Source organism: Rhinoderma darwinii, chromosome 13 (genome assembly GCF_050947455.1).
Source record: "Rhinoderma darwinii isolate aRhiDar2 chromosome 13, aRhiDar2.hap1, whole genome shotgun sequence".
NCBI classification, from domain to species: Eukaryota; Metazoa; Chordata; class Amphibia; order Anura; family Rhinodermatidae; genus Rhinoderma; species Rhinoderma darwinii.
The window spans coordinates 24,115,714-24,140,197 of NC_134699.1; the positions used below are offsets into that span (position 1 = coordinate 24,115,714).

At 43.4% G+C, this 24,484-nt stretch overlaps 1 protein-coding gene across 4 annotated transcripts in view; it reads right to left on the bottom strand.

Moving 5' to 3' along the window:
• ARHGAP23 (Rho GTPase activating protein 23) overlaps positions 1–24,484 on the bottom strand; it is a 77,652-nt gene that overhangs the window by 12,080 nt on the left and 41,088 nt on the right. For 3 of the 4 annotated variants that reach the window (XM_075845818.1, XM_075845816.1, XM_075845819.1), the window contains exons 4-19: positions 24,259–24,357; positions 23,874–23,952; positions 23,407–23,461; positions 21,620–22,880; positions 21,068–21,223; positions 17,017–17,128; positions 15,015–15,072; positions 13,098–13,235; positions 12,646–12,939; positions 12,203–12,264; positions 11,387–11,511; positions 10,926–11,047; positions 10,496–10,651; positions 9,799–9,877; positions 9,349–9,422; positions 8,278–8,367 (exon numbers count right to left, since the gene is read on the bottom strand). In XM_075845818.1, the coding sequence (XP_075701933.1) occupies positions 8,278–8,367; positions 9,349–9,422; positions 9,799–9,877; positions 10,496–10,651; positions 10,926–11,047; positions 11,387–11,511; positions 12,203–12,264; positions 12,646–12,939; positions 13,098–13,235; positions 15,015–15,072; positions 17,017–17,128; positions 21,068–21,223; positions 21,620–22,880; positions 23,407–23,461; positions 23,874–23,952; positions 24,259–24,357 (2,960 nt within the window). The remainder of the gene's footprint in view (positions 1–8,277; positions 8,368–9,348; positions 9,423–9,798; positions 9,878–10,495; positions 10,652–10,925; positions 11,048–11,386; positions 11,512–12,202; positions 12,265–12,645; positions 12,940–13,097; positions 13,236–15,014; positions 15,073–17,016; positions 17,129–21,067; positions 21,224–21,619; positions 22,881–23,406; positions 23,462–23,873; positions 23,953–24,258; positions 24,358–24,484) is intronic. The other variant, XM_075845817.1, reaches the window with a different exon arrangement.

Consider the following 24,484-nt stretch of genomic DNA (forward strand, 5'->3'; position numbering starts at 1 on the left):
AACAGGCTTTCCGGTTTTAAATAAATAAAGATTAAAGGTGTATTCCCAGAATCAACCATGATCACCTATCCACAGGATAGATGATAATGGCCTGATCGCTAGGACCCCCAACAATTGCAAGAACAGTGGTCCTAAACCCCCCCGCTCCCCATCACCCACAGTGAGGAGGAGCTTAACGGGAGCGGCGGTCGAGCATGCGTCCGCCACTTTATTCAATGTCTATGAGACTGACGGAAACAGCTGAGAGCTGTACTCGCCTTCTTCTGTCATTCCCGTAGACTTTGGGGTGGCGGGCGCATGCTCAACCGCCGCTTTATTCAATGTCGTCCTCAAGGTCAAGCAGGTGACAGTTGTAGATTCTGGGACAACCCTTTAAACAATGTATATGGAAAGGTTCTAAAACTTTGTGTTATACTTTGAGTTTAAATTCTTTGCCATTTTCAAGATATTTGCTTGCTGTAAGTGAATGAGAACACTTGTTTACATTCAGAAGCTTCAAACCGGTACAGACCTAGTCCTGCTCTCAGTTGAGAAGTGGATACCAATTGTATCCAGTCTAGGCAATGCTCTGTGAGGTGAAGAGCCTGAACTCCAGACTAATACATTGTAGCAAACTACCAGAGAGACTTGTGCAGCTGCTACCGATTATGTATTTATGTACTGCGTTCCCGAATACAAAAGCGGCTGTTTCTGCATACAGGCGGCTGCTAATGACATCACAGGTATTTCCTGTGCAGAGAGGGATTGGAGTGAAGCAGAGAAGACACAATCTGCTTGTCACTGTGATCAGTGATCTGTATACATAGATTTATTGGGCTGTTATCAGTGATCTTTATAGACAGCCGGGAACAAATGGATTAGGCTTCGTTCACGTCTGCGCTAGGGCTCCATTCCGACTAGTCGACTACACTATTGATTCCGTCAAAACGACAGAACCCTTGCACAACGGAGACAAACGAAAACCATTGGCACCTGATCCGCCACCATTAAAATCAATGGTTATTGAAACCTATGGTTTCTGTTTGTGTCTGTCAGGGCTCCGTTCCAACGGAAAGCTCAGACGGTACGCCGGAACAGAGCCCTAGCGCAGAACGAAGTCTTATGTGTTCCCTGCTAACCCGTGCCCCCAGGGTAAAACAATAGAAATTGACTCTAAAAAAAAAAAAAAAAAAAGATTAAAAGCCCCTTCCTCCCAAAAATGTGTACACCTCTCCAAACCCACATGCACCCATTTTAAACAATTAAACGAATGGGTTTTGCACGGGCGTCAGTTATTACTACATTCCAGTCAAGACTGAATGTGAGGCCTCATGCACACGATCGTAAAAGTAATAACGGGCTCATAGACTTCTATTGGCGACGGGTGCCTTCCCGTTTTCTTACGGGAAGGTGCCCGTGCCGTTGAAAAAGATAGAACATGTCCTATTTCAGGCCGTAATAACGGCACGGACAGTCCATAGAAGTCTATGGAGCTCTCGTAATGACGGGTGGCTACATGTGTGCACCCGTCATTACGGCAGCGTTGCTAGGCGACGTCAGTAAATAGTCACTGTCCAGGGTGCTTAAAGAGTTAACTGATCGGCAGTAACTCTTTCAGCACCCTGGACAGTGAATTCCGATCAGAATATAGAGCAACCTGTAAAAAAACAAAACAAAAGACGTTCATACTTACCGAGAACTTCCTGCTTCCTCCAGTCCAGTCTCCCGGCCGTTGCCTTGGTGACGCGTCCCTCTCGACATCCGGCCCGACATCCCTGGATGACGTTTCTGCCCATGTGACCGCTGCAGCCAATCACAGGTCAATCACAGGCTGCAGCGGTCACATGGACTGCCGCGTCATCCAGGGAGGTCGGGCTGGATGTGAAGAGAGGGACGCGTCACCAAGGCAACGGCCGGGTAAGTATGAATTTCTTTAACTTTTATTACAGAAAGGGCTGTCCCTTCTCTCTATCCTGCACTGATAGAAAGAAGGGGCTGCCGATTAGTGCAGTGCTATTTTGCAGCCAAAAACGTGCCCGTAAATACGGGTGGAATACGGGTGACACCGGACCCATATTTACGGGCACGGGTCCGTAAATACTGGTGCAAAACGGGTCGAATACGTGTGACACCGGACCCGTATTTACGCCAGTATTTACGGGTGGGAAAAAATACGGTCGTGTGCATGAGGCCTAAGTTACGTTAAATATAAAAAGATAATTATCCCTGCCCACCAATTTGAGTCTGTTCTTCCCCAGCCCTTTCTGTACCTGGATGATTATTATCCATATACAAATGCCGTACCTAATACGAAGTGAGGGACATACATTTACAGCTAAAATAGGGTCTTTGTTCTCGGCGCTATAGCGACGTCATGCGTTACACAACGTAGATGTTTGACGACATTATGTGCGGGAGAATAATAGTTTAGTGAGAAATATATTTATCCTAAAATTAATCCTATCTACCTAACAACAAAGCATGAAAAAATGAGGAGAAACTGTATTTTTTTTTTTTAACCCCTTAAGGACGCAGCCTAGTTTTGGCCTTAAGGCTCAGAGCCCATTTTTCAAATCTGACATATTTCACTTTATGTGGTAATAACGTCGGAATGCTTAAACCTACCCAAGCGATTCTGAGATTGTTTTCTCGTGACACATTGGGCTTCATGTTCGTGGTAAAATTTGGTCGATATATTCAGTGTTTATTGGTGAAAAATTGCAAAATTTAGAGAAAATTTTGAAAAAATTGCATTTTTCAGAATTTAAATGCATCTGCTTGTAAAACAGACGGTTATACCACCCAAAATAGTTACTAGTTCACATTTCCCATATGTCTACTTTAGATTGGCATCGTTTTTTGAACATTCTTTTATTTTTCTTGGACGTTACAAGGCTTAGAACATAAACAGCAATTTCTCATATTTTTAAGAAAATTTCAAAAGCCTTTTTTTTAAGGTACCTCTTGAGTTCTGAAGTGGCTTTGTGGGGCCTATGTATTAGAAACCCTGATAAAACACCCCATTTTAAAAATTAGACCCCTCAAAGTATTCAAAACAGCAGTTATAAAGTTTTTTAACCCTTCAGGCATTTCACAGGAATTAAAGCAAAGTGGAGGTGAAATTTGCAAATTTCATTTTTCTTGCTGAATTTCAATTTTATTCATTTTTTTTTCTGTAACACAGAAGGTTTTACCAGAGAAACACTACTAAATATGTATTTTCCAGATTCTGCAGTTTTTAGAAATGTCCCACATGTGGCCCTACTGCGCTCGTGGACTAAAAGACAAGCCCTAGAAGCAAAGAAGCACCTAGTGCATTTTGAGTCCTCTTTTTTATTAGAATATATTTTAGGCAGCATGCCAGGTTTGAAGAGGTGTTGAGGTGTCAAAACAGTAGGAATCCCCCAATAGTGACCCCATTTTGTAAACTACACCCCTCAAGGAATTCATTTAGGGTTGTTGTTACCATTTTGACCGCACATTTTTTTCACAGCACGTATTTGAATTGGGCTCTGAAATGAAAAAAATGTCATTTTTTCCAATAAAATGTCATTTGTGATCAAAATTTCTTATTTTCACAGGGAACAAAATACCCCATTTTGTTGCCCAATTTGTCCTTAGTGTGGCAGTACCCCATTTGTGGTGATAAATTGCCGTTTGGGCCCATGGGAGGGCTCAGAAGGAAAGGAGCGCTATATGTTTGTTGGAGTCCAGATTTTGTTGGATTGGTTTTCGGGTGCCATGTCGCATTTGCAGAGCCTCAGAGGTATCAAAGCAATGGAAACCCACCAAAAGTGACCCCATTTTGGAAACTACACCCCTCAAGGAATTCATTTATGGTTGTTGTTAGCATTTTGACCGCACAGTTTTTTCACAGCACCTATTTCAATTGGGCTGTGACATTAAAAAAATGTCATTTTTTCCAATAAGATGTAATTTTTTACCAAAATTTCTTATTTTCACAGGGAACAAAATACTCAATTTTGTTGCCCAATTTCTCCTGAGTGCATCAATACCCCATTTGTGGCAATAAACTGCCGTTTGGGCCCATGGGAGGCCTCAGAAGGGAAGGAGCGCTGTGTGTTCTTTGGAGTACAGATTTTGCTGGTTTGGTTTTCGTGTGCCATGTCGCATTTGCAGAGCCCCAGAGGTATCAAAGCAATGGAAACCCGCCAGAAGTGACCCCATTTTGGAAACTACACCCCTCAAGGAATTCATTTATGGGTAATGTGACCATTTAGACCCCATAGTTTCTTCACAGAACTTATTTGAATTGGGCTGGGAATTTAAAAAAAATATATTTTTTCCAATAATATGTCATTTTAGCTCAAAAATTCTTATTTTCACAAGAAATAAAATACTCAATTTTGTTGCCCAATTTGTCCTGAGTGCGGCAATACCCCATTTGTGGTGATAAACTGCCGTTTGGGCCCATGGGAGGCCTCAGAAGGGAAGGAGCGCTGTGTGTTCTTTGGAGTACAGATTTTGTTGGATTGGTTTTCGGGTGCCATGTCACATTTGCAGAGCCCCAGAGGTATCAAAGCAATGGAAACCCACCAGAAGTGACCCCATTTTGGAAACTACACCCCTCAAGGAATTCATTTATGGGTAATGTGACCATTTAGACCCCATAGTTTCTTCACAGAACTTATTTGAATTGGGCTGGGAATGAAAACAAAATTATTTTTGTCAAATAATATGTAGTTTTGGCTGAAAATTTCTTATTTTCACAAGAAACAAAATACCCCATTCTGTTGCGCAATTTGTCCTGAGTGCGGCAATACCCCATTTGTTGTGATAAACTGCCGTTTGGGCCCATGGGAGGGCTCAGAAGGAAAGGACCACCATTTGGCCTACTCGGGATTTTCTAGTGCGAAGTCATGTATGCAGAAGCCCCTGAGGTACCAGTACAGTTGAAACCCGCAAGAAGTGACCCCGTTTTAAAAACTACACCCTTAAGGCATTCATCTAGAGGTGTAGTGACCATTTTGACCGGAGACCTACACCCCATAAACTGTAATGTGGGTTCTCCCGGGTATGGCAATACCCTACATGTGGCTGTTATCAGCTGCCTGGACACACAGCAGGGCCCAGAGGGGAAAGACGAGGGGGGATAAGCTGTGCGGAGTGCATCAGGGTAAGTAAAATTGGGGTAAATTATAAACCAAGGGATGTATGATAAATTTTAAAACACTTTCATACAGAGCTCTGGTTATTCGGGACACGTGTCACATTGATATATTGTGTCCTCCCTTATCCCCCTCTTATAGCAGACTTTGCACCTCTTTTGACTTTTTCCCTTCTTGCCAGTTTGGGGAACTTCCCCTGGAAAGTGTTGCCCTGGTACGATGCGTGTGGGCTCGCTTCCAGAAGTACTGGGTGCCCCCCCTTCTTGGTCCCTAAAGATTAGGTTCTTGATAATCACCTCTTGAAATTCCAGGAAAGTTCCCCTCTGGCCTGCACATCGACGTAGCACGTACGCATTGTACAAAGCCATCTATATGATGTTCCCGGCCAGCTTCTTATACCACACCGCATGGCGCTGTAGGGCTTCAGGACTTGATCTTACAAGTCCATCCCTCCCATGTACCTATTGTAGTCCAGGATGCAGTCTGGTTTGGGGGTGGCCTTTCCTTCATATATCCTAAACCTGTAGGTATACCCTGATGCACTCTCACAGCTTATACATCTTCACGCCATACCTTGCCCTCTTACCCGGCAGGTACTCGCGGAATTGAACCCTCCCTTTAAAATGTACCAGGGACTCATCAATAGAAATACACTTCTCGGGGGTGTATCCTTGGGAAAACCGGGCACTGGAACGGTCTAATAGGGGTCTCCATTTAGACAAACGGTCAAAACTGGGGTAATCTCGGGGTGGGCACGGCTCATTATCAGTATAATGTAAGAAGCGAAGTATTGCCTCATTTATTTATTTTTTTAGGTTCCAGTTCAGTTCTGAAGTTGCTTTGAGGGGCCCATATATTAGAAACCCCTATCAAATACCCCATTTTAGAAACTAGACCCCTCAAAGTATTCACAACAGCATGTAGAAAGTTTATGAACCCTTTAGGTGTTTCACAAAAATTTAGAGCAAAGTAGAGGTGAAATTTACATTTTTTTTTTGTCAGAAAATCCTCTTTATACCATTTTTTTTAGAACACAAAAGGATTTATCACAGAAACGCAACTTAATACGTATTGCCCAGATTCTGCAGTTTTGAGAAATATCCCACATGTGGCCCTCGGGCGGTAATGGACTGAAGCACCGGCCTCCGAAGCAAAGGAGCACCCAGTGGATTTTGAGGCCTCTTTTTTATTAGGCACCATGTCCGGTTTGAAGAGGTCTTGTGGTGCCAAAACATTGGGAACCCCCCAAAAGTGACCCCAATTTGGAAACTAGACCCCTTGAGGAATCCATTGTAGTTTTCTTGGGGTGCATGCAGCTTTTTGATCAGTTTTTATTCTATTTTTAGGTGGCGTGGTGACTAAAAAACAGCAATTCTACTATTGTTTTTTTTTCGTTTTTTTTTTACAGCGTTCACCGTGCGCTATAAATGACATATTCACTTTATTCTGCGGGGCGATACGATTACGGCGATACCAGATGTTTATAGTTTTTTTTTATGTCTTATGGCGTTTGCACAATAAAATACGTTTTGTAAACAATCATTCACTTTTTGTGTTACCTTATTCTAAGAGCCATAACGTTTTTATTTTTCAATCAATAAAGTCGTGCGAGGACTTATTTTTTGCGTAACGAACTGTAGTTTCGATCAGTACCATTTTTAGGTACATGCGACTTTTTGATCTCTTTTTATTCCATTTTTTGGGAGGTGAAGTGACCAAAGAATTGTGATTGTGGTACGGTTTATTATTATTTTATTTTACGTCGTTCACCGTGCGGGATAAATAATGAAATAATTTTGTAGTTCAGGCCGTTACGGACGCGGCGATACCAATCATGTATAGTTTATTTGTTTGTTTATATATTTTTATTAATAATAAAGGACTGATAAGGGAAAAGGTGGGATTTTTACTTTTATTACTTTTAAATCTTTTATTTTCTAATTTTTACACATCTTTTTGTAACTTTTTTTTCACTTTATTACTTTGTCCCACTAGGGGACATGAGGGCAGAAGGCTCTGATCGCTATTCTAATACACTGCACTACATGCGTAGTGCAGTGTATTAGAACTGTCAGCTACTCACTGACAGCAAGCTTAGTGGGTCCTGACGTTGTCAGGACCCACTAGGCTTCCGTCTATGGCATAGCCGGACGCCATTGTTTGGAGTCCGGTTGCCATAGTCACCATCGCCGGCCGCTATCGCGTAGCAGGCCGGCGATGGCAGCTTAACCCCTAAAAAGCCGCGATCTCTATAGAACGCGGCTTTTAAGGGGTTAATCAGCGGGGACACAGCGATCGGTCCCCGCTGTAGGAGCTGTGACAGCTGCTGAACAAGACAGCAGCGTCACAGCTCCTGTATGTGTCGGGAGGACGGCCGAAACGGCCGTTACTCCCGAGACGTACTATTACGGCATGGAGCGCGAACGATACAGCTGCCATGACGTAATAGTACGTCAAGGAGCGGGAAGGGGTTAAAGACCTAAAAAAAAAGTCTACCCCAAAAATTTTTGTTTCTGAGAAACAAGCAAACTTCTCCTCGCCTTTTAGAACGCAGTATTCCAAAAGGTGAAATGTTGCTCTAGGCACGAAGGTCCAAACCACCCCCAGTCATCAAAGGGTTAATTTTGTCCTTGACTATATTATCTGAGCAACAGAATAAGCCAAGAGGTAGAGAAATGAAGGGACATTGTGAAATGCCATAATCATAGTTATTAGACCGCACCGTCACCCCCGAGAGGTTGCATTTTAAAGTGTCTAATTTACCCTGGAAATAAGGAAAGCGGGCAGCGTCTGGCAGATGGTTATCACTCAAGTTCTACTACATAACCAGTATGTTAGGCCCAGTCACACATGCAAATTAATGGGGGAAACGGGCAATAGCTGCAGACAGAAAATTGTTCAGATGACCACTATCTGGCCTAATGGTGCCCGTAAAAGCTGTGGCAGAGCTGCAGAAGTGTGCTGCATGGCACAGGGCCGCACCCCCAATGTAGCAGGTTCTTTGATCGCTTGCTCTTTGAGCCAATCGATCCTTACAATCTGTTTTGACTGTAACGTCTGTGATCATTATTTGTGGACATCTGTATCAGACTGTGCAGGAATCCTGATCTCCTATATATATATTCGTTATCATTCAGTACATGAGTCTCAAGCAGCCCCCCCCCCTCACCTTGTTTTTCTCTGAGTGATCAGCCACTGTTTTCAGGTGACGAACCAAGAAGCGCAACGTTTCGTAATAGTATGAAGGGAGTTCTTTAATCTAGAGTAAAAGTAAAGAAATTAGATTCCTCAATTAAACCAAAAGTAGAACAATCGTCATCCATTTACAAGTTAGGCCGTAATATGGCGGCAAAGCCGAGAGCCCCTTGTGGTTCTATTGAACCAAACTCAGAGCCCCATCTGAAACTGGCCTTAGTCTAGATTAGTTATAGCTTTGCTGCTATAATAAAGCATCCACTGAAACCTAAAAAACTTTTAACATGTCATTGTGACATTTTTAAAGTTTTGATCGGTGGAGGTCCGAGCACTGAGACCCCTACGATCGCTAAAACGAAGCAGCAGAAGTGCTCAGATGAGCGCTGTGCCGCTTTTTCTGATTGGCTTTCCTCGGATAGGTGTACGGGTTCAATAGAAAGTCAATGAGCCCGTACACTCGCTCGGCTTTACGAGGAAAGCCGATCAGAAACAAAGCGGCACAGCGCTCACCAAGCACTTCTGCCGTTTCGTTTTAGCGATCGGTGGAGGTCTCAGTGCTCTGATCCCACCGATCAAAACTTCTCAGATGTCACTGTGACATGTCAGAAGTTTTTTTTAAAGTTTAGTTACTTTTTCAACAGTATGTTTACTTTTGACTACCATTTTACAGTTTACCTACAGATACAATCTACATAAAAAGTTGAGCAGCTTTGTAAATACATTGCATTATTTATCTTATACCGATCCTAATTTACAGCCTGTATAACGGTCCACAGCGGCATTCTTCCTGTCTGCACGGAGCTCGTCTTGGTGATTTGCATTACTAGAAGCGTAGTCTTTATACCAGGCACTGTATACTGATGTGGGAAAGACGAACTACATTGTAGGAGCTCCACTAAACTGTTAGGAATGTGTCTGACTGCCAGCTTGTTGACTGTTTCCAATAACAACCAGCAGATATGTGAACGCAATGTAGTTCCTTAATGTTTTATGTAGATCCCATACCCTGGAAGTCATTCACAAACAATTATCTTAGAAAACGTACCAGTTTGCGAAGTCTTTTCATTCTATCCCTGGAATCCTCTAAACGATTTGCTTCAATAAATTCATTGTATTTGTCTGAAAATAAATGGAGACTGTAAACGGACGTCTGACAGAGATTCATACGGTAGATGAAGAAATGACCCAATAACGCGACGCTCTAGATCACATTTACATATATTAATATTGGAGTCTATGAATCATGCGCAGATATATTAACTAAAAATCAGGCAATTCACGAACATCTTATATGAAGAGCTTCACAAGACTGGAGGTAAAGTATAGGGAAGTTCCCTGTATGTGTAATCTAGTGCACAGTCTGAACAAGCCCCAAAACATTGATCATTATTACGTCTTGGGGATTCTATAGTCTGTGATCATTATGTGTAGGGTGTAACACGGGTCTAGTCAGTAAGTATTTCTGATCATAGGGCACAAGATCTGTCCTACTCACCGTCTGTGAAGAGGGGTTCCGGCAGCTTCCTGAAGAACAATTTAAGCAAACTGCTGACCACGTTCAAGTCCTGCCAGCGCTGAAACCATAATATAAGAGATCAGGCAAATGCCTTCAGGTCACTGAACATTGAGAATGAGGACACGCAAACCACGTGTGCTGGCCGCGGATTACAAATGGTTAATGGTCGCACAATATTGCAGGAGATACCGCAGTTTTACCAGCAAAAACAGGTGGCCGCTAGTCAATGTTAATGGCCGCGTGGTTTAAACTGCAGTTTTACCTGCAAAATCAAACAGTACAATGTGTAATCTGTGCCCACCGCACATTTTAGCGGCATGCAGACGCTACTCATGCGCCCTGACCCTAAAGGTTGTCTATTTCAGACAACAACTTGTAAAAAAAACGAATCGGGTATGTGGCGGCAATAGGCGGGTTCGATGCAGACCCCATCTAGTCACCAAAGTATAAAGCTGCTGCTGAATGCCTCCAAAATCAGCACATTTTGGGGCGGAGAGGCTAGAAATAACTTCAGTGCATGAGATTTTCAAGATAAAAAGGAAAGTACAGGAGAAATGATCTGACGAAACCAAATAAATGTCAACCCTTTCCTAGAAATGCAATAACATGGGTTTGAAGTTACTCCGACGATGCGTAGACAGAACATTGCCACATTGATCCAGCTCCATTCTCTTACCTGGTCCTGGATGTTGGTTTCACTCAGACCCTTGTTAAGATGTTCTTGCAGACTGCTCACTACAGCATTATTCCCAGGAACACGGTATATTCCCAAATACTCCAGACCCATCTGTTCCACCAGCGTACAGCACAACTCCACTATCAGAGGGACCCCCTGAAGGAGAGAGACACAGGATGAACTTCAGGGATCTCACAGCAGGAGGAACATATATCAATAACCAATAAAAATACTCCATTCGATTTATACAGGGCTGTCCAATGAAGACGTCCATTCTCGATCACACCGATAAACCCCATTATGTGACCGGTCAATCTAATCCTGCGCAGGCTTTTTTACTTCCACCGGCAGGATTTCTAGACCAATATGTGCTGAACTTTTGAAACTGCTCTGCAGTACTATAATATTAAGGACCAGGCCACATCCTCACCTTGTTCTCTGCTGCAGGTTGGCAATCCTCCAGTCTCACCCCAAAAGCCCTTGGTGGACACTTCTTGTTCTTCTTCATGAGGTTTATTCCCCAGGGAACTTTGGATGAAGGCCCTTCCTCTGCTGGGGAAAACATAGCCAAATCATTACTTTAAGGTGTATGAAGAGACTTATAATTGCTAATATTCTAAAATGGGAAGGGGTATACAGTGAAAGTGTGTGCGGAATTAGTAGGGATCAGCATAAAACGTGGGGGGGGGGGGCGACTAGTGCTCAATGTCGGTCTGACTCTTAATCACTAAAAATAAAAGGACATTAAGCTGGTGAGGAGTTAATGCCATAAATGCCGACATCTCTTTCACGTGACACACATACAGCGCTATACAGCTGGCAGAGAGACGGCGGAGCACACACAATAACTATACTCCTGTGTGATCCCCATAAAGCCTGTCCCTGTCCTACCTTTTACTGCACCATCCTGTTTGGGTGATCGAGGGGCAGCCAGGCCTGTTGTCCAAAACAGATCTGATCGAATGCCTAAACTTCTTGTCCCCTTAGGGGACGTGTCAGGTTTGGCCCCGGTAACACTGAAATAAAAATATGAGATTGAATATCCACCCTTGAATACCATTTACTTTTTTTTTTATCTTAACAGATTCAAAATTGTGTTCCGATTTATTCCTCAATATATCTTTATAGCAATCAGAGCTCCTTTTTTTGTCAGAGCTCTAAATCTCCTGCGAAGACCCCCTCCGATTAGCTTTTTTTGAAGGGTCTGTCACTGCTCGTACTGTGAATCGCCAACACACTTGTAGCAGCGCTTCACAGTATTACGCCATTGTACCCTTCATTTGAAAGACTGTGAACCGCCTCTACAAGTGTGTTGGCGATCCACAGTACGGAGCAGGTAAGAAATTAACTGGAAGAAGCGCCGCGGCCCCTTTAGCGGGGTACGGAGGGTCAGATCCCTACTGATCAGATATTGAAAGCCTATCCTGAGGATAAGCCATCCATTTCTTATAACTGGAAAACCCCTTTAAGATATAACATTCCGGCTGCATTAACCTCTAGTGGTGGCTACAGGTAGATCGCATGGTAACTCTTAAATCTGTCCAGGCAGGGGATTTGTATGAGAAAAACACAGCTCTGACCTCTATATAGATATAATAAGAAATGAATCCGCACAGAATTGTTGACCTAAAAACAACATGATGATAAAAGGCGGAGTATCCCTTTAGGGCAGTAGAGCCGGCGGCTACAGTCGTATAGTCCTCTTACCTCACTTTGCGATAATCATTAAGCTTCTTATTAATCAAAGCATGACTGGCAAAGCCCGGGTCCTGGGGGGAAATACAAGAAATCTTCTATATTAGCCGTGTCACCAACAATCCTGTAACATACTTTACTAGTATCTATAATAACACTTTCCAAAATTCGCACGTTTTTGGGCCTTTGTATACAACAAAATAAAAACAATTGTCCCGCATACAAATTAGAAATAAATATTAAAATGTTTCAGATCGAAAAGGCTGCTGCTACCTCCACATTCAATCTGGTGTTGTCTTTACCTAATCTGTTGTACAAAACCCTCTTATTCTAGTGGCGAAGGCGCAGATTAGGGCTCCACCTATCACTTCTTTCATGCCCCCCACTTTAATCCCCTGCCTTTTACCATCTAGATCCTAAAACCCATCAAAAAGTCCAATAAATAGCCGCCTTACCTCACCCTCATCCCGACTGTTCTCTCTGATGGCTTTTACCCAGCCTAACATATCATCTCGATCCTCAGCCTGAAAGAGATATTCACAGAAGTCAGGTGTCGTCAGCCGGAAGACGTGCTTCCGCTTGGTCTCGCTGTAAGAGATGTCCACCAGGCTTCCGAGGATGCTGATTGGCTGCTCCTCCTCACCTGGCCCTGGACCCCGTGTCTCTGGACGCTCCTTGTGCAAGAAGAGGAGGTGAGGGCGCAGGATGGAGTACACGCGTTTCCACTGACGGAGCCCGCCGCCGACCTTCTACAGGGGACAAGAGAAGAAGGTTTTCAATATGAAACAGAACTCGACATGAGGACAATCACTGAGTGACCATTTTAAGCTGAAGAAAGACAAAACGTACCAGCAAACAGTCACAGAAACCATGAATGATTCCCCAGCACACCCGCCGCCCGCCATACCTTGCCCTTGTTTGTGAGAATCTGCTTATAGAGCAGCCAGCCTTCCCTGTGCACATCGCTCAGCTCCACATCTGAAAGTTCACAAGCAGAGTGGCGTTTTGACCGACCCTCCTCAGACGCAACCAAACTATCCAAAGACTGTAGGGAAGCAGAGAAATATGACTGTAACTCCTATTATATGCGGCCACTTACAATAAGTAACACCGGAAACACAGTAATAATGTCATGTGTATTACAATTGTCTCAAATAATAAATATGAAGCGCCTCCAACTAGATTGTGTAAATTGTATTGTTGTATAATTTCTTGCTGCCACTAGGTGGCACTCTGCTGTTGCTATCTATGTGTACTATTATCAGGACACAAGGCGGTTATCCTTCTACAAATATGTTGATACCCGAGGCCAGCGGAACGTATTCTTTGCTGTGCAGCTTTGAGCTACGTTGAGGAAATTGAGGCGGTTTTTAAACGGATGTTCACCTTTTATAGATCACTTTACAGACCGCATATGTTCCATGTTAAAGGGCTGTTCCCAACTCAGCCATTTACGACATATCTACATATCGATCAGATATGGATGGCAAATACTGTGGATATACCATAAATGTATAAGTTCTTCCTTTACATTTCCAAGTCCTTTTTAAAACACTTCAGGCTAAAAAAAATCTGCAACAAATATGCGATGTGTGAATCTATCCTTAAAGTCCATTCAATATTTCTTCTGATTGCTATTGGAATCAGTCAGCAGGCTGTCAACAGACATATTCCTAACAGCTTTGCTGAGCTCCTAGAATGGTGGAAACGCTCTTAACTGAAAGAGTATGGGGGTGTTCACCTGGAAACTGCGCCAAAAATCGTCCAAAGCCGCCTCCCATTGATTTCAACGGGAGGCGGAGGCGTTTTTTTTCCCCCGTGAGCGGTAAAAACGTATTGCGGGAAAAAGAAGCGTCATGCCCCATCTTCGGGCGTTTCCGTCTCTGAACTCCCATGACATCAATGGGAGGCAGAGAATGCGGTTTTCTCCGCGTTTTTTGCCCAGCGGCGCTCAATGGCCGCGGCTGGAAAAATGCAGTGCGGCCAACAGCGTGCAGGCAGGTCAAAATAGTGTGCAGGCAGCCTGCAAAAAAAACTCTGTGTACACAGGGCCTAGTTTTTTATTTTCCCTCTGTACAAACATTAAGCCAGCAATATAACCCAAGTAACGCTATATATTTGCTAAATAAGGCACCTTCTCATGTACATATAGCTATATGAAAGCTGCTAAAGTTTAGAAACAAGCAGAAAGTTCTGCAGACGGAGTGTGGACCAGTTGGTCTCCTGTTTACTTTTGCCCTTCATTTTTAGGTTAAAGAGGACCTGTCACTAGGTCATATAAGTTTAACTGGACTACTGTCTCCCTGACTCTAGCGCTGTTTTATTTTTTCATCCCGGACCCCCCCCCCACCACCTGTTCCAGCGATTTGGCCCACTATTGTTTTGGCTTCCTCTATGCTAATTTGCTGTAATTAGCCAACATGGAGTGAACTCCCTCAAGCTGCCTCGTGCTGATTGGTCAGCATCAGAGACGGGGAAGCTAGCGCCACCCCGCTGGCTAATTACAGCAAAATAGCATATAGGGAGCCAATATAACAGTGGGCCATATCCCCGGAAAGGGGGTCCGGGAAAGAGAATAAAAAAACCAGCGCTGGAATCACGGAGACTGCGCTATTCAGGTCAGTAAACCAATTCAACTTCTATGACCCACTGACAGGTCCTCCTTCAAGTGTTTCTTTAATGGTAAAATTCCTTTAGAGCTGCGTCCTCTGACATTTGTCACATCGCAGCAATTCTGTAAAATATATCATGTGAATGCAGCAAGTAACACACTGCACGCCCAGATGGTTCTCAGTAATTCTAGACACATAATCCATTTTCTCACCCCATCAGTGAAGAAGCTCCGCAGCATCCGCAGACTCGGCACCCGGCCCACAACTCTCCTGTGGTTGGAGGAAGAGACAATTATCAGATTACATTTCTCGCAGAGACATTACCAGCTTTCATCTCCTCTGTGTCTCCAGAGCCTCTGCTCACCTTCCCAGCTACAACTAATGCTTACTCATACCCGAGCCTGCAGTTCCTCCGACATCAATATCTGAAGTAGTAATGCCACCACTGGCCTCCCCTATAGCTGCCATCTAAAGTCATTCTAACAGACATTGCCCAATAAATGATCACGGATGCTCAGTCACGCTTCAGGCATCCCCGTGCTCCCTACTGACAGATATTGCGTCACATTTCCTATACTAGTTCATGTACTTTAGACACACACAGTTTTCTGATGCTGTTTTTTATGCGGAAACCGCGCCAAAAAATGTCCGAAATCGCCTTCCATTGATTTCAATGGGAGGCGGAGGCGTTTTTTACAGCGAGCGTAAAAAATAAGTGGCATGCTTTTTCTTCCCGCGTTTCAGTCTCTGACCTCTCATTAAAATCAATGGGAGGCAGAGAAAGCGTTTTTCGCTGCGTTCTATGCCCGCGGCGCTCAATGGCTGTGGCCGAAAAACGCCGCAAAGGAAGTGCAGGCATGTCAAAATCGGCCTTTAAAATTCCTGACGGAATTTTGAGGTAGATTTTTCTGATAGTATGAAATTATTATGAAATGGAAAGTTGGAAACGTTTCCGGTATATAATTTTTTAGGTGTAATGCACACAAGCATGTTTGGGATCCTGAATACGGTGTCATTCATTCCAATGGGCTATGGATATCAACATGATGGTAAATCCTGCATTAAAGCCACCCTTCCGTTTTAAGTAAAAATGTAAAGTTTGCCGGGGAATGCAGCGTTAACTTACCTGGTGCTCTCCGTTTAGCGGCTTGTGCCGCCAATTCTGAGATTCCCGGGGCCTCTGAAGTTGACGGAAGTGCTTGCCAGACTACACGATGAACACTGCGCTTTTGTATTCCAAATCTCTCGTCCCTTCCATCCGACTGTCTAGCGCTGCTCACGTGAGCAGCGCTAGCAAATCAGATAACCGAGAAGAGTGTGTCTGATTAGCGGGTAGCCTGAGAAGCGCGGTGACAATGTTGGATGACCGCACAGGGGGTCTGCGAATCTGTAGAGGGCGCCAGGTACGTTTCTGCATTCCCCAGCACAATATAATTTTTTACCTAAAACCAGAGGCTCGCCTTAGAAAAAAAACAAAAGAAAAACCTGCATCCTGCTCCTCCACATGACGTACGATGGGACAAGTTCTCCCCTAGGAGCACTCAATTCATTGCTTCTAGAGGAAAACTCCAACCATGAAATGGAAAATAAGCAGTCGCAATATGGTTGTGTTTTGAACACCTTATTACAAGCCAAAATGAACCCGCTTGTATACTTGAGGCCTTATTAGGGGGAAAGACGCCTCTTCTGCACCGTTCCTGGCATGCCGACTCTAGGGGTGGAGGGGTTGGAGCTACAGCCTCTGAGATTGCATGGTGAGAGGGGTGAAGGAGCAGAAATAGGGAACCATCTGACTGGTTCAGCGAATTCCCTGAGGAATGTAGGTCTAGGGGAACTATATCAAAGTAAGCGCAGACCACGTCAGGACAAGTCTGCCCACTGGAAAAAAAAATGCAAGTTATACAGAAGTCCTACAAAAAGAAGGAAAAACTACCCAAAACATGTAGGTTAGACCAGTTCCGGCTGCACTACATCTCCAAGCAACATTTTGCAGAACAGAAATAATGTAAACGGGCTGGGTACTTGGTATTAAATATCCATTGTCCCCCTATATTACCAAACCGTAACATATTTGTATAATGGAGTTTCCATCGATCACCTACAAAGAAAAAGCGATCTGTTGGTCCCGTACCCGGACCCCACCAATGAGATATTTCTGGAATAGCAAATTGATAGCCATAAATGTTCATTCTGGTGAAAGAAGCTCAAACTCGCCTTTGAAGCCGCCCCTCATCCCGGAATGTGTTCAGTCCATCATCGCAAGATTTCGAGCGCTCAGTGGTGATGGCCAGAAGATACGAGGAACGCCGACTGGACTTAATGCTGCCTGAAGAATACAGAGCAAAAAGAACATGTGAGGAAGGAATAAAATATAGAACTGAATGAGCAGTTTGTGATATGAATTTTTAACATGTGTTCAATGCCTGGAAGGAGTGTAGTGGGCCACAAACCATGCGGGCACCATGTGCCACCAGCGAAATCTCACTAATCGTAACAGTTATATGGTGAACGCTGTAACGTCCTTCTATTTGCTCTCTATGTAAAGATCAGGTAATATGTCTGCGCAAAAGGACGCTGCTCAGAACTGCTCTTTATCACTTAGAACTGGCCCGACTTTACAGAATCTTTGGTTGGGGCTGTCAGGTTGGACCAGGCAAGGGTTGTGAATAGCCAGCCTTATGTTTCCTAAAATGTGTCAATCCAAGAAGCACAAACTTATTTTTTTAATGCCATTATGTATGAATGCGGAGGACATTGTAGCACTTGCAACCAGAGCCCCGATGTTCTGGGAATGTTCTAATTCATAGGTTATTAGATGACTGATCACCCACGAGATCTGAAGACTATTCTCTTATCCAACCATCTCAAATTCGCATCTGCGTAGCCAAAATAGATGCAGAAATGATGTTGGTTTGATCATATTCTCATGAATTAGACTGGATATGATAAATACTAAGAACAAACCGCATATCATGAGTAGATCGAGAGATGGATACATACATACATACATACATAGATACATACATAGATACATACATACAGTTAAGGAAATAAGTATTTGATCCCTTGCTGATTTTGTAAGTTTGCCCACTGTCAAAGACATGAACAGTCTAGAATTTTTAGGCTAGGTTAATTTTACCAGTGAGAGATAGATTATATAAAAAACATAACAGAAAATCACATAGTCAAAATTATATATATTTATTTGCATTGTGCAGAGAGAAATAAGTATTTGATCCCCTACCAACCATTAAGAGTTCAGCCTCCTCCAGACCAGTTACACGCTCCAAATCAACTTGGTGCCTGCACTAAAGACAGCTCTTACATGGTCACCTGTATAAAAGACTCCTGTCTACAGACTCAATTAATCAGTCGGACTCTAACCTCTACAACATGGGCAAGACCAAAGAGCTTTCTAAGGATGTCAGGGACAAGATCATAGACCTGCACAAGGCTGGAATGGGCTACAAAACCATAAGTAAGACGCTGGGTGAGAAGGAGACAACTGTTGGTGCAATAGTAAGAAAATGGAAGACATATAAAATGACTGTCAATCGACATCGATCTGGGGCTCCATGCAAAATCTCACCTCGTGGGGTATCCTTGATCCTGAGGAAGATGAGAGCTCAGCCGAAAACTACACGGGGGGGAACTTGTTAATGATCTCAAGGCAGCTGGGACCACAGTCACCAAGAAAACCATTGGTAACACATTACGCCGTAATGGATTAAAATCCTGCAGTGCCCGCAAGGTCCCCCTGCTCAAGAAGGAACATGTACAGGCCCGTCTGAAGTTTGCAAATGAACATCTGGATGATTCTGGGAGTGATTGGGAGAAGGTGCTGTGGTCAGATGAGACTAAAATTGAGCTCTTTGGCATTAACTCAACTTGCCGTGTTTGGAGGAAGAGAAATGCTGCCCATGACCCAAAGAACACCATCCCCACTGTCAAGCATGGAGGTGGAAACATTATGTTTTGGGGGTGTTTCTCTGCTAAGGTCACAGGACTACTTCACCGCATCAATGGGAGAATGGATGGAGCCATGTACCGTCAAATCCTGAGTGACAACCTCCTTCCCTCCACCAGGACATTAAAAATGGCTCGTGGCTGGGTCTTCCAGCACGACAATGACCCGAAACATACAGCCAAGGCAACAAAGGAGTGGCTCAAAAAGAAGCACATTAAGGTCATGGAGTGGCCTAGCCAGTCTCCAGACCTTAATCCCATCGAAAACTTATGGAGGGAGCTGAAGATCCGAGTTGCCAAGCGACAGCCTCGAAATCTTAATGATTTACAGATGATCTGCAAAGAGGAGTGGGCCAAAAATCCATCCAACATGTGTTCAAACCTCATCATCAACTACAAAAAACATCTGACTCCTGTGCTTGCCAACAAGGGTTTTGCCACCAAGTATTAAGTCTTGTTTGCCAAAGGGATCAAATACTTATTTCTCTGTGCACAATGCAAATAAATATATATAATTTTGACTATGTGATTTTCTTTTTTTTTTTATATATAATCTATCTCTCACTGGTAAAATTAACCTAGCCTAAAAAATCTAGACTGTTCATGTCTTTGTCAGTGGGCAAAGTTACAAAATCAGCAAGGGATCAAATACTTATTTCCTTCACTGTACATACATAGATACATACATACATACATACATACATACATACATACATAGATCCAAAAATCAGGCAGCACTCCAGAGATGTAGCAAAAAGCTTGAGAAAGTCTCTGTTGTGGAGCTGAAACGTTAAATTTGATTGATGGATTAACCCCTTCCCCCTGCTTGCATTCTAGGCCCTAATGACCAGGCCATTTTTTACATTTTTCCATCGTCACATTCGAAGAGCTATAACCTTTTTATTTTTGCGTCGACATAGCTGTATAAGATCTTGTTTTTTGCAGGACTAGTTGTATTTTTTAATAGCACCATTTTGGGGTACATATTTATTGATTAACTTTTATGACCTTTTTTTTGGGGGGGGGAATAGAAAAAATCTGACATTTCGCCACCCTTTTTTGCATCCTAAATCTACGCCGTTTACCGTGTGGTATAAATAACACAATAACTTTATTCAAGGGGTTGTTACGATTGCAACGATGCCAAATTTATATAGATTTTGTATGTTTTACTACTTTTACACAGTAAAAACGCATCCATATTTGAAGAGCCATAATTTTTTTTATTGTTCCGCCGATGCAGTTGTATGAGGGCTTGTTTTTTGCGGGACGACTTGTAGTTTTTATTAGTACCATTTTGGAATAGATGCAACTTTTTTATCACTTTTTATCACATTTTTTTTAAGTAAGGATTCACAGAAAACAGTAATTTTTCCATAGATTTTTATTTAATTTTTTACGGCGTTCACCGTGCGGGTTAAATAATGTAATAGCTTTTATAGTCAGGGTCGTTACGGACGCGGCAATACAAAATATGTGTAACTTTTTTGCTTTATTTTGGTTTTTTTTTAATAGTAAAGCATTTTGTAAGGGAAAAAAGTAGGTTTTTCATTTTTTTTTTCACTTTTTTTTTTTTTTAAATTAACTTTATTAAACTTTTTTTTTTTACTAGTCCCACTAGGGGACTTTATTATAAAAGCGATCGGATGATCGCATATTACACTGCAATACTTTTATATTGCAGTATATTATGCCTGTCCGTGTAAAACGGACAGGCATCTGCTAGGCCATGCCAGAGGCATGACCTAGCAGGCATTTACTAGATGCAGACCTGGGGGCCTTTATTAGGCCCCCGGCTGCCATCAGAGACACAGACACTCGGCAATCTGATCGCCGGGTGTCAGTGGGATGAGAGGGAGCTCCCCCCCTCTCTCCAAAACCACTCAGATGCAGAGCTCGCTATTGAGAACCGCATCTGAGGGGTTAAACGGATAAGAAGGATACTAATATTGATCTCACACGTTCGAGCAGGGAGATTTAACGGCTCCCTGCTCGGTTTATTCTGATGCAGCGCCGTAGGAAGGCTATTGCATCAGAATAAAGCCCACTAATGACCACCGTGAAAAGGCCTATCGTCGGTCATTAAGGGGTTAATAAAGCACTTTTACTTTTTTGCTACATATCTGGAGTGCTGCCTGATTTTTGGAACTATACGTTTGGGTGACTCTGGTCTTGTCCCTGCCGGGCTTGCACCCTCATCACTGCTATCTTTGGCGGTGCGGCTGACATTTTTTGTTTTACTAGATAGATACACTTTACCGCTCAGACACACTCAAATATATATATAAAGGGCACTAACTGCAATCCTGTGAGTAATGGCGACCGATGGAAAAGCTAAATGTTGGCGAGGAGGTACTGTCGGAGATCACAGGGGCAGAGTTGATGGCGCTGGATACCACGCAGGAGGCAGGGACATGTTTGGCTCGCAGGTCAATACTTGGGCTTGTTGGCTCATCTGTGAAGAAAGGAGGCATTAAGTTATAAAGTGTATGACGCGCCACCACGTAGGTTGCGTGCGGAGTCCTATTACAATATATTTCATACGTGGAAGCCTAAATGGAAACCGTGACCTCTGCAAATCATAAGATATTAATTCCAAAAATTGGTCCAAGATTCCACATTGTTATGTCAAGTAATTTACAGAGTTCAATCATAGGATTCCATAACTCCGATTTCATGCCTGACTGGTCATCTCTCCGTTATAACCAGCATCTGGACCTGCTCGTTCTGAATATGAGAGCTGAGGAGATAACGCACGTGGCAGAAGAGTCTTATATAGGAATAATCCCTTAATAGTCCCTGTCCGCTTAGATTAATGCATTAACAACAAACAAATCAATTAAAGTCTTACCAATAAAAGGGATCGATGCCAGGGGCTCCTCAGAAAACGGTAAGGGGGGTACCCTCTGCAATGGTCGTCCACTAGCTGCCTCCTCACTGCCAGCAGGAGAAGGTGGGAACTCCAAGTCTTTGCCTTCCTCAGGAAAGAGCACATTGACTTGTCGTGCAGCTGCCGGCGGCTTGCGGCCCGATGGGGGCTTTTGCCTTAATACCACCTCCTCTCTCCTCTCCTCTGTGGCACTGCTCTCATCTGTGGAGCTGACACTTACCGATGGTTCTCTCCTTTCTGTTGGTGATGGGGGAGAACTTGGATATTGTGCTGTCCTAAATGTAGGAAAGCCGCTAAATGCAGTCTCCCTAAAGGAAAAAGCATGGAGCAGCTCAGTCCGACGCTGAAAAGATGGACTATAACTCCGGTACCCCATATACCCAGAATCTCCAGAACTAGGGTGCTGGGTTGGAGGTTTGGCTGCCTCTCTTGGGACAGATGGCACACTCTGATTTGCAGGAGGACGTGAAACAACTTGAGTTGTCCGTGGGGGTCTGTCTGAAGACCAAACAGGGCGTTCATAAGGTGGAGATATTAAAGCATTCAACTCCAGTTTCTCCATAGACCTTCCATAACGGGTCAGGAAATTGTCCGACTGTGCCCGATGACCCCAAGAATCATCAGGAGCATTGTGGAGTGTATCTTGTGACACGCTATGAGGCCAGTTACTATGATGGGAAACTTCTCCTAGGCGATCTTGTGAGGCACTACGTCTTCTTGGGGGCAAAACAGAACCCCTCCGACGAGGCGTCTGCTGGGACATCCAGTTGCACAGTGCTTGTTGTCTCTCCCATTGACTTACCCAGCGGGGATTAGTCGTCTGCTCCCAAGAGTCTACAGGAGCTTTAATTGGTGGTTCTGGCTGATAGCGTGAAGTCCAACCATATGATGAATTACATGGAGGGCCTGGTCCTCTGAATCTGTCAGATGAGGATGGTGACCCCATATAGGGTCTGGGGGGAGGGAGAGGATTGGGAACAGGTCTGGTATAGCTGTCATGGTGGGCCTGGCTGCTCCTCGGTACATCACCATGTATGGGGCTTCTGATGGAAGGAAAGTCCTCATAGGTGGGTCGCTGCACTCTGGAGCTGACTGGATACCCGGGGGAAGATTCAGGTGGCTGACCTCGCCATGGATAGAACACAGGGGGTGGCTCAGGGATACTATGTGCACCGCCACGGTATGGCTCATTCCCTTTCAGATATGCATCTTGTGAGTATGCCTGGAAGTAGTAAAAATATATTACAAACCTGTTGAGACTCCATATAATGTGGTAATGGCATGCAATATAAACAGTGGGTTGAAAGCATATCTCCTAGAGTTGATGGCGGATGGGGCAAGGTGGAGGCAAAAATAATTTGGGACCCACAATTATTTAAAATTACCACTGCACATCCCAAGCTCAATGCAAACAAGCTCATACAGATAATCGTCATATAACTATATATATATATATATATATATATATATATGTGCACTAAGAACCTCCCTATTTGTAGGTAGATTTAGCTTTAGTGCATATCTATTTATATTTAGTGGTTTAGGTGGCATTAGTGTTGCAGGGTGCTGTCGCCATTTTATTTATTTTTTTATATCTGCTATATATATATATATATATACACACACACACTAGGATTTCTAAATATGCTGTCTATATATATATATATATATATATATATATGTATATATAAAATTATTATTTTTTTATAACAGCTAATGCATTTGAGGATGCCATGTGTGGCACTTACCAGCTGTAGAATGTCCTCATCCCGTGGCATAATCGAGAGTTCCAATACATCATCACTGGGGAAAAAACAAAACGGTGTTGTAGGAAATCGGTATGTAACAAGTTGAATACACTAAATTCCAGTCTGACGGCTTCATCTACTCTCAGACCAGGAACCATCCGCTTCATTGGAGCCAGGTGAATTACTATAGGTCTGAAATGTCGCTAGGACTAATAAATAAATTTGCATTCAAGTCTTTAATCCTGTTCTATTCAGAGAATCGTTGTACACGCCATCCCCGGGCAGTGGGGACCATGAACGTGAACACAGCATCATTATACAAAGTCCTTAGGCGAGTGCGGCCATTGCTCTGCTGACAAATCTATTATGCAAAATTCCAGTCAGACGGTTTCATTTACTCCGGTGTGTCAGACTTGTTATGGTTATGCCCTCTCCACCCACACCCATCAATATGCCCCATGTCGCACCTGTTTTGTATCAGGGCAATGACTTGCGAGTATGTTTTTCCAATTATGCTCTCTCCATTAACCTTCACAAGTCGGTCACCTGAAAAACATAAACAGCTTGTCAAGCAGAAAACAGAAATCTAGATTCATCCCCCCAACAAAGATGACACCTGATGTGATATGGATTAGAGCAATGTAAGAGCAAGAATTATTAAGTAAACAAGCACCTCAGGCGGCAAAAATGTTAAAGTCAAACCTGAGGCAGTTGCTACATGGATGTGCATTGAGTGTGCAATGCTGTGGAACATGTTGGCGCTATATAATTAGCTGGAAATAAATAATACTTTCTTACATTATCATTTTCTACGACTATAATCATTCTCCCCTCTCTCATCCCATCACCCACCAGTGCACAATCCAGCCTGCTGTGCAGGGCCACCTTCCTTCACCTGCTTGACAAAGATGGTGTCCATTGGTTCCAGACGACCGGATGCAGAGGGATACTCTGAAATACAGCACAATAAGGAAGACTTGTAGGAGAGGGATTACACGGCCCAAGGAGGAAGATGATATTTTGTAAGATAGTCAAGACTAATAAGGTTCTTGTATAATTTACACTGTGTAACCAAGTA